The sequence below is a fragment of the Geotrypetes seraphini genome, chromosome 10 (assembly GCF_902459505.1).
Source record: "Geotrypetes seraphini chromosome 10, aGeoSer1.1, whole genome shotgun sequence".
Taxonomy (NCBI): Eukaryota; Metazoa; Chordata; class Amphibia; order Gymnophiona; family Dermophiidae; genus Geotrypetes; species Geotrypetes seraphini.
The window spans coordinates 110,269,919-110,285,827 of record NC_047093.1 but is presented as its reverse complement, the minus strand read 5'-3'; the positions used below and the strand labels follow the sequence as shown (position 1 = coordinate 110,285,827).

General features: G+C 43.0%; 1 protein-coding gene across 7 annotated transcripts in view; it reads left to right on the top strand.

Moving 5' to 3' along the window:
- Window positions 1–15,909, top strand: part of ZNF618 (zinc finger protein 618) — a 771,796-nt gene that overhangs the window by 287,844 nt on the left and 468,043 nt on the right. For all 7 annotated transcript variants that reach the window (XM_033960461.1, XM_033960460.1, XM_033960462.1 and 4 more), the window contains one exon: window positions 8,688–8,765. In XM_033960461.1, the coding sequence (XP_033816352.1) occupies window positions 8,688–8,765 (78 nt within the window). The remainder of the gene's footprint in view (window positions 1–8,687; window positions 8,766–15,909) is intronic.

Sequence of the window (15,909 nt, the reverse complement as noted above, 5' to 3'; positions counted from 1 at the left end):
TAAATTCCTCCGCTCTCGTTCTTACATTGTTAACATGAATGGCACCTCATCCTCCCCCTGGAAACCGAATTGTGGAGTCCCGCAAGGCTCTCCACTATCCCCTATCCTTTTCAACATCTATATGTCCTCCCTAAAACTCCTTCACCTATCCCCCCTTGAAACAATTTACACTTATGCAGACGACATCCTCGTCCTCCCCGAGACCGATTCGAACCTCACCGACCTATCTAAGAACATATCCTCTTGTATAATGAACCTACAATCCTGGGCCCACACTGTGCAAATGAAATTGAATGAGTCCAAAACAAGACTTCTTTGGCTTGGTCCAAAACTAGCTCACCTACCCACCTCCATCCCACTACCCTCTGGCTCCTCTCTGCAGCTTGAGTTCTTGAGCAAGGTCTTGGGCATCATCATTGATTCCACATTGTCCTTCAATGACCACCTCCAATCCTTGGTAAAAAAATGCTTTTTCAGCCTTCACATGCTGAGGAAAGTTAGATCCTGCTTCCATCAAAAACATTTTACCCTCCTTGTCCAATCCATCATCCTCTCCAGATTGGACTATTGCAACTCTATCTACTTAAGCCTAACTAAGAAAAACCTCCACAGACTCCAACGGATTCAGAATGCTGCGGCCAAGCTCATTTTCGCTAAAAGTAAATTTGACCATGTCTCTCCGCTCCTAGCCAAGCTCCACTGGCTTCTGATAATTGCCAGGGTCCACTATAAATGCGCCTGTTTAACTTTCAAAATCCTATATGGTATCCTCCCTCCCTTTATCCCTCTTTCTTGGAATTCCTCAAACCCTAATACCACCAGATCCTCCCACAAATTAAAACTATCCTTCCCCTCGCTAAAAGGCATTTCCCACACAGGAAAGCTAGGGACCTCCCTCCACTTCAAAATCACTGAGCTCTGGAACAACCTTACCTCCCCTCTTCGGAACTTGAGCTCTCTCCAAGTTTTCCGCAAACATCTGAAAACCTGGCTTTTCTCAAAAAATGTAAGTCTCCCTCCAACTTAGGAATCAAGAAAACTCTTATATCTTGGCATCCCAAGTCCTCTAAATTTTCTTCACACTTCTACCTCTAACCCTCTGTTGTAGTTCCTTCCTATTTCTCCTACTGTAAACCGCGTCGAGCTCTACGAACGTGGAGATGATGCGGTATACAAACCTAAGGATTAGATTAGATTAATGTTTCTTCAGAAAGCTCCAATATTTCCATCATGTAACGTTTCAACATTTCTCTAGGGGCTATCATAGGCACCCTGGGAAAGTTAATCAATCTAAGATTATTATTCCGGGAAAAATTTTCCATTGCCTCAATCTTCCTTCTTAAGTTATTGTTATCGTTAATTAATGTCTCAGTAATTTGTTTAGTAACCTTTAATTCTTGATATACATTCTGTATTGAGGTCTTAGAGTCCTCAATTCCAGTCTTCAGGTTTTTAATCTCAGTCTCATGATTATTAAATTTGATTTTAAGTTGTTGTAACTGTGGATTTATAGATTTTGCCAAGTTAGCCACTAAATCCCAATAGGAGTCCAATGTTACCTCCCGGGGCTTCTCTATTTGAAGAAAGTGTAAATTAGGTTTAGTTAGCACACCCACTGGCAACCTGTCCCTTCCAACATCCTGTTGGGCTCTTGCTTCCCCCTTCGCTTCCTCCTCAGTCTCCACATTCGGGCTTCTCTGCAGCAGCAAGGACCTCAGCAGCACAGTTCCCTCTTAGATCTCCTTAGCCTCCGGGAGGAGGTGAACTCCGACATCCGGAAGTGCCTCCGCTCGCGGGGAACTGGGGAACTGAGGGCGTGGGGGAGGTACTCTCACATCGGGGCTTAGCGATGTCTCCAGACCTATGGAGAATGGCACAAATTCGCCACCACTGCGCGACTCCTGCAGGGAACTCCCCGATGGTTTTGGCGTTTCCTTATTCTCCTCATCAGCTCCTCAATATTGCCGAAGATGGCAGTCCTGGAGCGCTGTGAGGCTCCACCAGCGCTTCGTCCTCTCCTCTTCGCCATTTCTAAGCAGGTAAAGTTCTTGCAAACAAGTAAGTGAAGTGAGCTTAGGGAGAATGTGCTCAGACCTCCTAGCATTCGGCCATCTTGGATCCCTAGGTCATTTATAAATATGTTGAAGAACACAAGCCCGAGCACCGAACCCTGCGGCACTCTACTCGTGACGCTTTTCCAGTCTGAGTATTAGCCATTTATCCCCACTCTCTGTTTCCTATCCGCCAACCAGTTTTTAATCCACGTGAGTATATCACCCTCGATTCCATGGCTCTCAATTTTTCGAAGAAGACGTTCATGCGGGACCTTATCAAACGCCTTCTGTTCACTCCCTTGAAGTACCCTAACAGCTGTCTGAGGATCCTGTTGAAAAAAATTATCACCGTGGAATTGAGTATATGACTGGATTGCAAATTTGGAAATTTGATGTTGTGGCATAATATGCCATATTTATTTGAATATTTTTTACTGTTGTAATTGTCTATTGCTTATATTTGACTTATTCTTTCTGTACACTGCCTTGAGTGAATCCCTTCAAAAAGGTGGTAAATATATCCTAATATATAAAGGCCAATCAAAAAAAAATCTTCTTAAATGTTCATTTAGTGCATGAAATTAGTGTTATTGAAATGGAAGTGGGACTATCTGTGACTTTAATAATCAGATTCACATTACCATTAACATTTATATCCTCAATGTATTTCCTATTTTTGTAGAGGGGCATAATAAAAAAAAGTCTAAGTCCCCTTTTGGCCTAAGTCATTAGACACTGAAAGTAAGCAACAGGGAAATGTCCATTCTCAAAAAAACATCCAAAATGAGTTGTTTTTTTAAAAGAATGGCCTACCTCCACGTTCAGCAATCTACTTGCCCAGACTGCCACTACGCCTCTCCCTACAACACATTCCCGACCAAAAAAATCACCCAAGTCCGAAACGGCCAAAACCAGACCTTTTAGGCAAAGGAGGGGCCAATCCTTAAAGCAGGATTCTGTAACCAGCTTCTGTCAAAAACAACGCTGGTTACAGAATCCTGTAACTGTCCCTCTCCACCATGACACTTGAAAGGCAAATATTACTACTTGGAACTATAATCTCACTAGACGAAAAGAAGAAAAACTAGTTTCAAATCATTTGATTCTGATCTTCTTTCACCAATCACCATTCTAATCTCTGTACTGCATTTAATTGACAGTGCTTATACCACAGACCTCAGAAACACCCCTCCTCCGTCCCATATCGGTCAATTTTTTAACGGGGAGAATTGAGTGTGAACTCCTCATTGGTCAGGGTTCAAATTCATTATAGTTTTGTGCTTACATTTATACATATGCTCTTATAACTCTTTTATCCAATTTTATAGTGTTATTCTTAAAATATGATACTTGTACTTATCTTTTTAAGTGCTTAAGCGGGTGGACCCGACATGTTTCGCTGTTGCTTCGTCAGGGATCCACACTATGAAAAAATCACAACCATACCAATAAAACTTGTAAACTTCACTCCACTATAAGAATAAAACCTCCATATTTTCTCTATTTCTTACCATGCTGCTAAACATCCATCCCGCATAACCTCTACAGTACAGAGATTAGAATGGTGATTGGTGAAAGAAGATCAGAATCAAATGATTTGGAACTAGTTTTTCTTCTTTTAATCTCTCCTGCCAACACCTCCCTTCCCGAACTGCCACAATTGCGGCAGGAGAGATGCCCAATCTCTCCTGCTGGCACCCCCAAACTGCCGCAAACCAGCAGCAGTGATCCCAAGCCCTCCTGCCGGCACCCCCATCCAAACCCGAACTCCGGAAGGAGAGATCCCAAGCTCTCCTGCCAGCACCCCCACCTGAACCCGAATACCGTCAGAAAGAATACCAAGCCATCCTGCCGATTCTGGTTGGCCCAGATGCCTAAGACCCCTCCTATGGGCAGGCCTTAGGCGCCTGGACCAATCAGGCCCTAGGCCCCTCCCCGGTGCATCCCACAATGCACCGGGAAGGGGTAGGCCCGCCATTCCGAGGATGGGCCTGCCTGCCGGACTGACAGAGGACCCGTCCTTCCATCCAACTTTCAGGTTAATGGGGGGGGAGATGTGCAGGGTAGGGGGCGCGTTTGGGGGGGGGTCCGGGGGGTTGGTCTACCAGCAGGAGGGCTTGCGCTCCCTCCTGCCGGTATTCGAGGGATGGGGGTGCGCCTATGGCAGAAGGGCTTGGGCTCCCTCCTGCTGGATTTTTTGGGGTATGTGCCTTTGCCAGGAGGGCTTGGGCTCCCTCCTGCTGGTATTTGGGGGGGGGGGTGCGCCTTCGGCAGGAGGGCTTGAGCTCCCTCCTGCTGGTATTGGGGGGGGGGGTGCCAGCAGGAGGTCTTGGGAATCCTCCTGCCGTTTTGCAGCAATTCAGGGGGGTGCCGGCAAGAGAGACTGGGCATCTCTTCTGCTGTGATCGTTGCGGTGGGAGGTAGACAGGTTGCCTGGGCTGCTGAGCTGATTGCGGTAGCCACAATCAGCTCAGTGGTCCCTATTTGGAACTTATACTTGTTTTGACTTGATGTAAGTCAAAACATAATATGTTCCAACTGGGAAATCTCGTTAAACTTTTGGTTATACTTGCAGTATGACTAAGTCTAGGTTGGCCCATCTCCCGCCCTTTTCTCTGCTACAACAACGCCTCTTTTCGCTCTAGGCATTCAGAGGCAGGGTAAAGGCCTAAGCTAGTTTTAGATAAATTTAAAACCAGGTTTGATTATTGGTACTTGGACGATCTGTCTTTTTGAGCGTCTAAGTTCCGACTTAGGCCACTTTTTGAACTTTTCTTTTTAATTATGAGCCCCTTAATGTATTTCCTATTTGAAAATGGCTGTGAAGTGGACATTTCTGCACTTTGCTATGTTTTGAGAACTGGCTCTGTTTCTGGATGCTGAGTTTCTAAATTCCATATAACTGGAAAAAAACATCTAAATTGGTTTCAGAAAATTTTTTTTACCCTTTTTATTTTAGGTGTTGCTGTTATCTGATATTTTATAAATACAACATAAGCCCCTATGTTCTTTTGTAAGATCAGAATAAACACCAAAAGTGCAGAAATTCACATTTGCTCTGAAGATGTAAATGTGTGCATGTTCTTTGTGTGTACAGTAGTTGCATACATTATAACTGCCACTTCTTTGCTGAAATTGCACTTCAAACAAACACAAACTTTGTGGGCCTGATTCTATATTGGTTAACCCCCCAAAATTGGTGGTGACTAATACGCTGCTGAGCTTGATTTTATATAAGGTGCACTGTATAGAATCACAATTAGCGCTATATCAAACCAAAATAAAACTTGGAAATTTAAGCATTATTGGTTGTTCTAACTTTAGGTGCACTGTATTTATGCCAGGGTTTTCTTTGCCTAAATACCAGTGCCTAATTCAAAGAGGCGCATAGTTTGAAAACATGCCCACAATCTGCCCTAACCATGCCTATTTTTAGGTAGGCGCTTTGAACTAGGTTTCTACATTTTATAGAATCATGTTTTTTTAAGTTAGGCGCCTGAATTTCAATTAAGTCCAACTAACAGCAATTATGAAGTGTTAAGTGCCAATTAGGCCTATTGACAGCTCTTTTATCAAGCTGCGCTAGAGGACTTTAATGCAGATCGTCGAGAAAAGTTCTCTGACACTCATGAATTCTATGAGCATCGGAGCATTTTCCGCAACAGCTCACACTAAAAACCTCTAGCGCAGCTTGATAAAAGGGCTGTAAGGAGCTTACATTAACTAGGCATACCGATGTATATGTCTAACTTTAGGTGGTCTATATAAAATTTGCCAGTGTATACATACAAGTATACACATATTCAGCTGTATACATTTCTCCCTCGTCATTTGTGGGGGATACAGGCAGAGTCGGACCGTGAATGCTGAAAAAACGCGATTATCCGGCTCTGACCCACCCCCCCACCTCCCTGCCGCCTTCCCGGCCTTACCTGGTGGTCTAGAGGGCTTTTGGGGCAGGAGCGATCTTCCTAGAAAAATCGCGATTATATGAAACCGCGAGTGCAGGAACCACAATGGGGAGGGGGAAGTGTAGTTTTATAAGAGCTTTTTTCCTTATATAAATGATGCTTTTTCTGTGAAAAATGCTGTATATATTTCCTCCCACATGAGTTAAATAAGGGACTTTAGCACATAGAACAGCTGTTTTACATACTCAAACTAGCAAAATTGCCCAGGTGCATGCATGCATTAAATAGTAGGCACACCTAAACGACACTAACCTGTCCAAATCGAAACAATATGTCGTATTAAAATGGGGGTGATCAGAGGAACGCCCCCATTTGCAAGCAGGGATCCCCGTTCATGCGCAGGCCCTGACAGTAGTGACAGGAGAAGCAGTCAGGATCACTGCTGTCAGGGCTGTGTCCTGATCTCTCCTGCCTGCCCTGCTCTTCCCCGATCGCTCTTGCCTGCTCACCGGACTCTCCTGCTCTCTGCCGGCATTCCATGAAGTGCAAGCCTATAGAATAGAGCAAGGGAGTCGGGGCAAGCAGGCAGGAGAGATCGGGGCAGAGCAGGGCAGGCGGGAGAGTCTGCAGTAGCCCGACACCCCTGCCCGGCCCGACACCCCTCCTGAATCAACCCTGACCGACCCCAACGCCTCACATACGATCGGCCCATCCCAGGTCAGGCCCGGCACATCCACCCCACATACCTTTTAAATTGTTGGAAGCAGGAGGGGTACCCAGTCCTTCCTGCTCGTTACGGCAAGGCTCCTCTTTGGGAGCAGGAGGGGTGCCCGGTCTCTCCTGCTCCTAGGCTTCAATCTTCGAGAGCAGGAGGAAGCGTGAAGTTCTCCTGCTCCAGCACCCCCGCCAGCTGCTGCGCAATAGCAGCCTTAGGCCACGCCCCATCACATCATCTGATGCACGGGGAGAGGCCTAAGGCTTTGATTAGCTGAGGTGCCTCGGGTTCCTCCCCCCTTGGGAGGGGTCTGTGGCACCTGAGCCAATCAGGGACTTTCTTAGGCTCAGCCCTAAGGAAGTCCCTGATTAGCTCAGGCTCCTCAAGCCCCACCCAAGGGGGGAGGAACCCGAGGTGCCTGAGCCAATCAGGGCCTTAGGCTCCTCCCTGTGCATCACATGATGCACCGGGGCGGGGCCTAAGGCCCAGTAGATGCGTCGCTGGACCCGGAGGAGCAGGAGGGACTGAACACCCCTCCTGCTCCCAACATAGAGGTACTGAGGGGCTTGGCTGGGCCAGGCAGTGGGTGGGGTGGGAGGCCTACGGAGCAGGAGAGACTGAGCACCCCTCCTGCTCCCAACTTTTTGGGAACATGTCGGGAGGGGGGAGAGGGCCGTGCCGATCAGGGGGTGGGGGGGGTGGCAGGAGAGAGAGTTGGCATCCCTCCTGCCATATTCACGGGATGGGGGCAGCATCATTTTTGGGTTTTTTGTTTTTTTTTTTAATTGACGATGGCAGGAGGGAATTGGCATCCCTCCTGCTTTTTTCTTCGGGAGGTGGGTGCATTTGTGTGTGTGAAGGGGGGCACATTTTTTTGACAGGCCTGCCTGTCTTTTATTCATTTTTTTTATGGGGTAGATATTTTGCGTGTGTAACACACGCAAAATATCTGTGCCATGGGAAAAAAATGAATAAAAAAGACAGGCAGGCCTGTCAAAAAACCTGCAGACCTGTCGGTAACTCAGTTACTGACAGGTCTGGAGCAGTTGAGTTTGCCAGTAGTAAAACCCAATTCGAAACAGCCAAGCAATTGTTAGTGAATCAGTAGTTTGGCTATTTTGCATGGGGTTTTGCTAATTTGCATGGGAGGGTCGGGATCGGATCACTACAGGCTTTAGTGATTGGGGTTGGAGGGAAATTTGGTCGCAAAGGGCTCGCAAACCAATCGGTACACGATCGGTTTGCTTAGTGAATTTAGCCCTAACTTTGGATAGGCATTTCTGGAAATACAAAATAAGCAGGTTAGGGAAGGGAAAGGGATTGGTACTTGTATACTGCCTTGTAGTTATACAACCACACTCAAAGTGGTTTAAGTAGAGGCACTTCAGACATTTTCCCTATCCGTCCTAGAGGGCTCACAATCTATCTAATGCACCTGGGGCAGTGGAGAATTAAGTGACACCCATGGTCACAAGGAGCAGTGCGGGGTATGAACCTACAACCTCAGAATGCCACTGTACTACACTTTCCTCGATTGGCTCTTAAGTGCATATTTTATAAAATAAACACATATAGCATATTCTTACTGGCATAAGTACTTGTGTTCCTTTCCAGATCTGGTGCCCTGTTACAAAATTACACTTGTAGTTCTTATTAGTTCTAGCTAATCTGTTTAGCTTTGTCATGTGCTTAGATGATTCTTTTATGGGTTGGATTCTTTCATAGCAAATTTATATTCTGTGTATTATATATAGCATTAAAGCAGTAAAAGAGCTCTAATTGGAAGTATGCGGCTATGCTAAATATTATCTGTACTTATTTATGCACTGTTTTCCGATTTTTATTTTTATTTTTTTTTTTCCTATTGAGTTCTAGCTACTGGCATGTTTATTTTGATGGCTTACACGCTGAATAATTCTGTTTCTCCCTCCTCTCCCCTAATTCCTAACACACACTTTATGCTGAAACTAACATGGTTATCATACTCCTTCCTGTCTTGTTTTACAGGGTCGTATGAGTGTGGAATTTGTGGGAAGAAATACAAATATTACAACTGCTTTCAGACCCACGTGAGAGCACATAGAGGTACTAATATTCAAGGTCTTTATAATACTGCTGTACTGGAATTTCATATTAGAGTCTTTTAAGATATTGCTGTTCTTGATATTGTATAATAGTAGTACTGGATATGTTTATGTGCACATTTTCCTTAACATATTTTTATTTTTCAAAATTAGTTTATTCAATTACATATTTTTAAAATGGAGATTGGCAGTATAAAAATAGTAAACATATGGAGAATAATTTTAAAGCAGGGAACCCAGATTAATAGAATAGGAAGGCACTTATTTTTAGCTCTCCTGTGACTTTTGAAAGTGTATCTTGTACACAAACCTTTGTCTGAAATAGCCTTCAAATCATGCTACCATGAAGATTAGCAATTGGTCCGCTCCCTATTGTTGTATTTATGGGAAACCACAAGAATGTCTTTGATGTCATTTTGGATGTTCTCCCAGTTCTGGGCCTTGAAGCAGCCTGGGGTTAACTAAGCAATTGTCCTTACCTCTGGATTGTCAATGTCAAAGACACAGCCAAGTCTTTCTTAGATGCAAAGTAAGTGATTCAGCACAGAGCACAGTGCAGTACAGATGACATCACGAGCCAGCACAGCAGCTTGGAAATAAGGTAAAGTTTGTGATATACTGAATATATTGGGGTGGGGGGTTGCCCTCTACAGTTATATGTCCAAGAAAGCAACAAGGCAAACTGTTTGCAAGATCTAATATGGTAATCAACAAAAAGAGCAGACCATGTAGAAGATGCAGGGTTTTTTTCCCCCCACTAATTTAGCTCCAATATTTATACAAACACACCTGGCATGCAAACACACCTGACATGGCCATGTTTTGCCAAAATGGCTGCCTGACAGGTGAATGAACACCAGCTGGTATAAAATACAAGCTTCACCAAACTGGTAAAAACTGTACGTCTGACCTCGGCTTTCATTTAGTCAGTCAACCATTTGGGAGCTATGGTAATGAGTAAAACTGGATCTTATACATGGTTTGCTCTTTTTAAAAAAAATTTCCCTAGAGATATATACTATCAGTTTCAACTGCAGAGAAGGGGGGAAGGTTATTGTGACTGGATTATCCTGCTGTCCATAGAGAATTGCTCTTACAGATTAATAGCCTAACTTTCTCCATGTGCAGGGAGGATGAGGCTGCCAGACTAGGTGGCTTCTGAGTTGAAGTTGTAGGAACTGAAGGAGAATGGATGGTAGTTTGAAACAAGTCATTGAAGCACAAAGAGATGGGTTCATTGAGATGTAGTAATACACAATGTAAAATTTAAAGCAAATAACAATTCATCCAAACAATTATAACTATAATCTCTATTAGGAGGAGGAAAAGATTTCATAGGGTGCACCTACACAGGATGTATCAGTCAACTCACTCTTTTATCTTTTAAGTTTTACTGAATCCAAATTGAAGAAATTAGTGCATAGACAAAACTTATCTGACTGTCTAACCTTTCATTGGTGATTCTGGCTAGAAATTCCTGCCTGAATCACTACTGAAAGATTAGACATTAAAATATATTTTGTTGATGCACTATTTTCTTCAATTTGGATACAGTAAAACTTAGAAAATAACAGAGTTTTGAGGAATAATTTGAAAAATTAAATAATTTGGGCAATCCTAAATTTTTTTTTCCAAATAATGAATTTATGACATGGTTGTAATCATCTCATTACCCTCTTTCTTGAATAGCAAAGCTGGCAGCTTTATAACAGCACATAATACCTTGCAAAATTTGCAGGGACACGGTTCTCTTTGTGACCTGTACCCTGGGCTGTTTATGCACATATGAAAAGAAGACCTAGGAGCTCTCTTTGAATGGAGATGTGCCCTGGATGCACAGTATATGCTGAGTTTTATGTTTACAGTCCAGGGTGTGTAAACATCTGTGTGCTGGGTGAGAATGATTTGGCGGACTAATGTTAGAAGGATGATGGACTATTCCAAAACACTTTAAAAAAAAAATTAATAATTTTTAATTGAAATTTTCAAAATACATGCTAGAACATCAAAAACCCATATGCCAAAGACCCACCCCTGAAAAAGCCGTGACTCTCCCCTCCAACCCATTTCCCCAGCAATCTCTCCAGTCATCAAAAAAGTGTACAATAGATGTGGGAACAAGCAAAAATAACAGCAGCATATCTAAACCATCAGGTATTTAAGGAAAACCCATACCATGAACAATTCATCAGTGCCATACAAAGGGAAGGCCATATATGTCCAACATAACACCTACATATAACCCCAAGACTCCTTAATTGTCCACAGATCCAAATTTTTAAAGGAATCTGAGTATGAAAATGTCCAGGATCAAATCAGCAAACTTGAAACCTTGCAATCAGCACAACATGCTCCATCAGGACAACTGGGAGAGTGTGTCAGCAGACAAGTGCCAAAGACACTGCATGGAACATTCCCACCGACACAATGTCCGTTGTGGTTCACTGTGGGAGCATAGATTAAGCTTAATCTCTCTATATATACATACTTTAAAAGCAAAGATATGCACACATTTTAGGCCATCATATATCCAGATACAAACTACCACACTGGCCAAATAAAGCAAATCCGTGGAAGTGCACCTGGCATCATTAGGGTGAAAGCAAACAATTGCCCTCTTAACGGTCCAGGATGGCCCTATGGATTGCTTAAACATCTTGCATTTCCCCCCACTGAAAGCATTCCCTGGAGCACAGTTAGTATAAGTGCCACTGTTACCATCACAGGAGAAGTAGATGGATTTTAATAATGAAAACCAGATGAACTGATTTTATCACTTATGGGTTTGGAGGATACAAAAAACCAACAGAAAAGAAATTTAAAAGAAAAATCAACAAAGGCAAAATAAAACAAAAACAAAAGCAGGACAAGGGAGACAGCACAGAAGATGACCTAACTGGCCGCCATCTTGTTGGAATATTCATTTCTATCTTGTTGGAATATTCATTTCTATCTCTATCTCTACCTCTGTCTTTATATTTTTATCTTTACTTTTCATAAATTGTTTCTTCAGGTACTTTAGTTAGATTGTGAGCCTTTGGGACAGTTAGGGAATTTCCAAGTACCTATCTTATTTATTTTTATTTATTGTATCTTTTAATGCATCATTTTTGTAAACCGCTTAGAAACCTCACGGTTATTAGCGGTATATAAGAATTAAATTAAATTAAATACCGCACAAACACTATTCTCACTGGGACATGGCCAATTTGATTGAGGGCCTGACCCTATTGGTATCTGTGGTCGGGAGTGGCAGTGACAAAAATTGAATCGGATAAGTGCTAGATTTTCAGTTATCACTTGTTCTTCATTTGCCTAAAGTATTTTTCAAACTAATTTTAACATCAGATTAATTATATAAGAATGCACAATAGGAAGGTTGGTTAAGTCCACGGGCAACTTGTGAGTGTCATGATGGTTCCCTTGATAATCGTGGCCTAATTATCTGCGGATTTGACCATGATGAAGGTTTACTAGGCACTTCACTTTCACATTATTTATATTCTAGTATTATTATTACTATTTATTTTATAGAACAATTTAATTAAAAGTTAGACATAGAACTTCAAGGTATAAATAAGGCCATCCTATATTCCTGCCGGGAATACCCTGGTATTGGGGCGTTAATCAAGCAACAATCCAACAAGATTGGATAATGTTTCCTTCCCAGTGATACTAACAATTAATTGCCCCATCATATTCCAGTAATCTTTAACCCTAGGACAAGACCACCAGACATAGAGAAAGGACCCTTCTTGCACACAGGCATGCCAACACGCCGTTTCGCACTGAGGATATATGAGGGATAACCGCTGAGGGTTTAAATACCAGGGGTAATACATTTTGAACCCATTTTCTATAAGGGAAGCAGACAGGAAAGAAAAAGAGGCCTTTATAGAGTGCTAATCCAGCACTCTCCCCAAATCTTGCTCCCAGTGGGCTCTATAAGAACATAAGAAGTGCCATCTCCGGAACAGACCCTAAGTCCATCAAGTCCGGCGATCCGCACACGCGGATGCCCCGCCAGGTGTACCCTGGCATAGTTTTGGTCCTCATATCGCTCTAAGCTTCTCGTAAAGAGAAGTGCATCTAGCTTACTCTTACCCATGTCACTTCATGCCACTCATAAGGAGATGTACATCTAACTTACCCTTAAATCCTAGAACGGTGGATTCCGCAATTACCTCTTCTGGGAGAGCATTCCAGGTGTACACCACTCGTTGCGTGATGCAGAACTTCCTGATATTTGTCTTGAACTTGTCCCTCCTTAGTTTCAGCCCATGTCCTCTTGTCCGTGCCACATTGGACATTGTAAATAATGTTTTTTCCTGCTCTATTTTGTCGATTCCTTTCAGTATTTTGAATGTCTCGATCATATCCCCTCGTAGTCTCCTTTTCTCAAGGGAGAACAACCCCAGTCTCTTAAGTCTTTCCTCGTAATCCAGGTTCTCCATACCTTTCACCAGCATTGTTGCTCATCTCTGCACCCTCTCTAGCAGTTTGATATCCTTCTTTAGATAAGGAGACCAATGCTGGACGCAGTATTCCAAGTGTGGTTTGACCATCGCTCTATAAAGTGGCATTATGACTTTCTCCGATCTACTCGTGATTCCCTTCTTTATCATGCCTAGCATTCTATTTGTGTTCTTCGCTGCCGCCGCACATTGCACCGACGGCTTCAGTGTCCTATTGATTAATACTCCCAGGTCCTTTTCCTGTTCAGATTTTCCCAGAGTTGCACCTGACATACTATACTTGTGTTCCTTATTTTTTCTGCCTAAGTGCATCACTTTGCATTTTTCCACATTAAACTTCATCTGCCATTTATCTGCCCAATTCTCCAATCGGCTCCAGTCACTCTGGAGTTCCTGTCTGTCCTTCTGCGATTTGATGGCCTGGCATAGCTTTGTGTATTTCAGTAATCACAGCTCTTATATACAAATATACTAAATGCTATAAAAAATTTTTTAATTTTAAATGTGAAGTGCTCAGACCTTATAACCAGTGTTTTAAGTGTTATCACTAAAACGAGGTTACCAAAGGGACCATCATTGCCTTCACTGTCCCTCGACCACCTGAAGAATATTACCCAAACTTTCAGCGTGAGTAACTTGAATTAAATGGTGTACTTATCTTTAACAGATGGTAATCGGTGATGGTAATCCTCGTTCAAACCAAAAAAGAAAGTGATGTGCTTTTAAAAGATATTATTCTCTATGTGTGCCGTTTACTTCATAGTCCCTGTCCCCCCGACCTAGGTCGGGGGGACAGGGACTATGAAGTAAACGGCACACATAGAGAATAATATCTTTTAAAAGCACATCACTTTCTTTTTTGGTTTGAACGAGGATTACCATCACCGATTACCATCTGTTAAAGATAAGTACACCATTTAATTCAAGTTACTCACGCTGAAAGTTTGGGTAATATTCTTCAGGTGGTCGAGGGACAGTGAAGGCAATGATGGTCCCTTTGGTAACCTCGTTTTAGTGATAACACTTAAAACACTGGTTATAAGGTCTGAGCACTTCACATTTAAAATTAAAAAATTTTTTATAGCATTTAGTATATTTGTATATAAGAGCTGTGATTACTGAAATACCCATAGACTTTCATCACAGAATATAATTGTATTCCTCCAGTGATTTGTTCATCTGGCATAGCTTTGTGCCATCTGCAAACTTGATGATCTCATTGGATGTTCCATCCTCTAGGTCATTGATGAAGATATTAAATAAGATGGGCCCAAGTACCGAGCCCTGGGGCACACCGCTAGTCACATTTTCCCAGTTCGAGAACTTCCCATTTATGCCCACTCTCTACCTTCTGTTCTCCAGCCATTTGTCTATCCATCTTAGTATATCTCCTATTCCATGGCCCTGCAGTTTCATGAGGAGTCTTACATGTGGAACTTTGTTGAGCATTTTCTGAAAATCCAAGTATATAATATCCACCGGTTCTCCATTATCAATTTGTCTGTTCACCGTCTCAAAAAATTGAAGTAGGTTCGTCAAGCATGACTTCCCTTTCCTGAATCCATGTTGGCTGGCTTTCATCAGGTCGTGTGCGTCTAAGTTCCGGATTATGCTGTCCTTGATAAGCGTCTCAACCATCTTCCCAGGGACTGACGTGAGACTCACAGGTCTATAGTTGCCTGGCACTCCTCTTGATCCTTTTTTAAATATCGGCGTGACGCTCGCTATCTTCCAGTCGTCCGGTATCTGTCCTGTTTTGATTGACAGGTTGGCAAGTTTTTGCAGTAGTTCTCCGATTTCCACTTTAAGCTCTTTCAAGACTCTCGGATGAATTCCGTCTGGTCCAGGAGATTTGCCACTTTTGAGTTTGTCGATCTGGTGGTAAATCTGGTCCAAGTCCACTTCTACTATGGTGAGGCTGTCCTCTGTTACTCCTTTGAACACTTTCACTTCTTCTGGAATTGTTGCAGTGTCTTCCTTTGTAAAGACAGACGCAAAGAATGAATTTAGTCTGTCTGCGATTTGTTTGTCTTCCTTGATGTACCCTTTCCTTCCCTGGTCGTCCAACGGTCCCACCGCCTCTTTTGCGGGTTTTCTCCCTTTCACGTACCTGAAGAAGGGCTTGAAGTTTTTGGCCTCCTGTGCTATTTTCTCCTCATAGTCCTTTTTGGCATCCCTCACCGCCCTGTGACACTTCTTCTGATCACCCTTGTGTTTGTTCTAAGTTTCGATTGTTTTCGTGCGTGTCCATGCTTTGAAGGAGTCCTTCTTTTCTTTTATGGCTTTCTTCACTTCTTTAGTAAGCCACGCCGGCTCTCTTTTGCCTTTGGTTTTCTTTGCTTTGGATATCCGCGAAATGTAGAGGCTTTGTGCTTCCGTGATAGTATTTTTCAGAAGAGACCAAGCCTGTTCTACCGTTTTGACTTTGCCCATCTTTTTCTTGATCCGTTGTTTCACCATGGCTCTCATGCTATCATATCCCCTTTTGAAGTTTAAAGTTGTGGTTGAGGTTTTGGTACTTTTCCCCTTCCCGACATCGAGTTTGAAGTTGATTATGTTGTGATTGCTTGTCCCCAGCGGGACCGTGACTTCTACTTCGTTTGCCGGACCCGTAATGCCGTTTAGGACCAAGCCCAAAGTGTCGTTTCCTCTTGTCGGCTCTTCCACCAA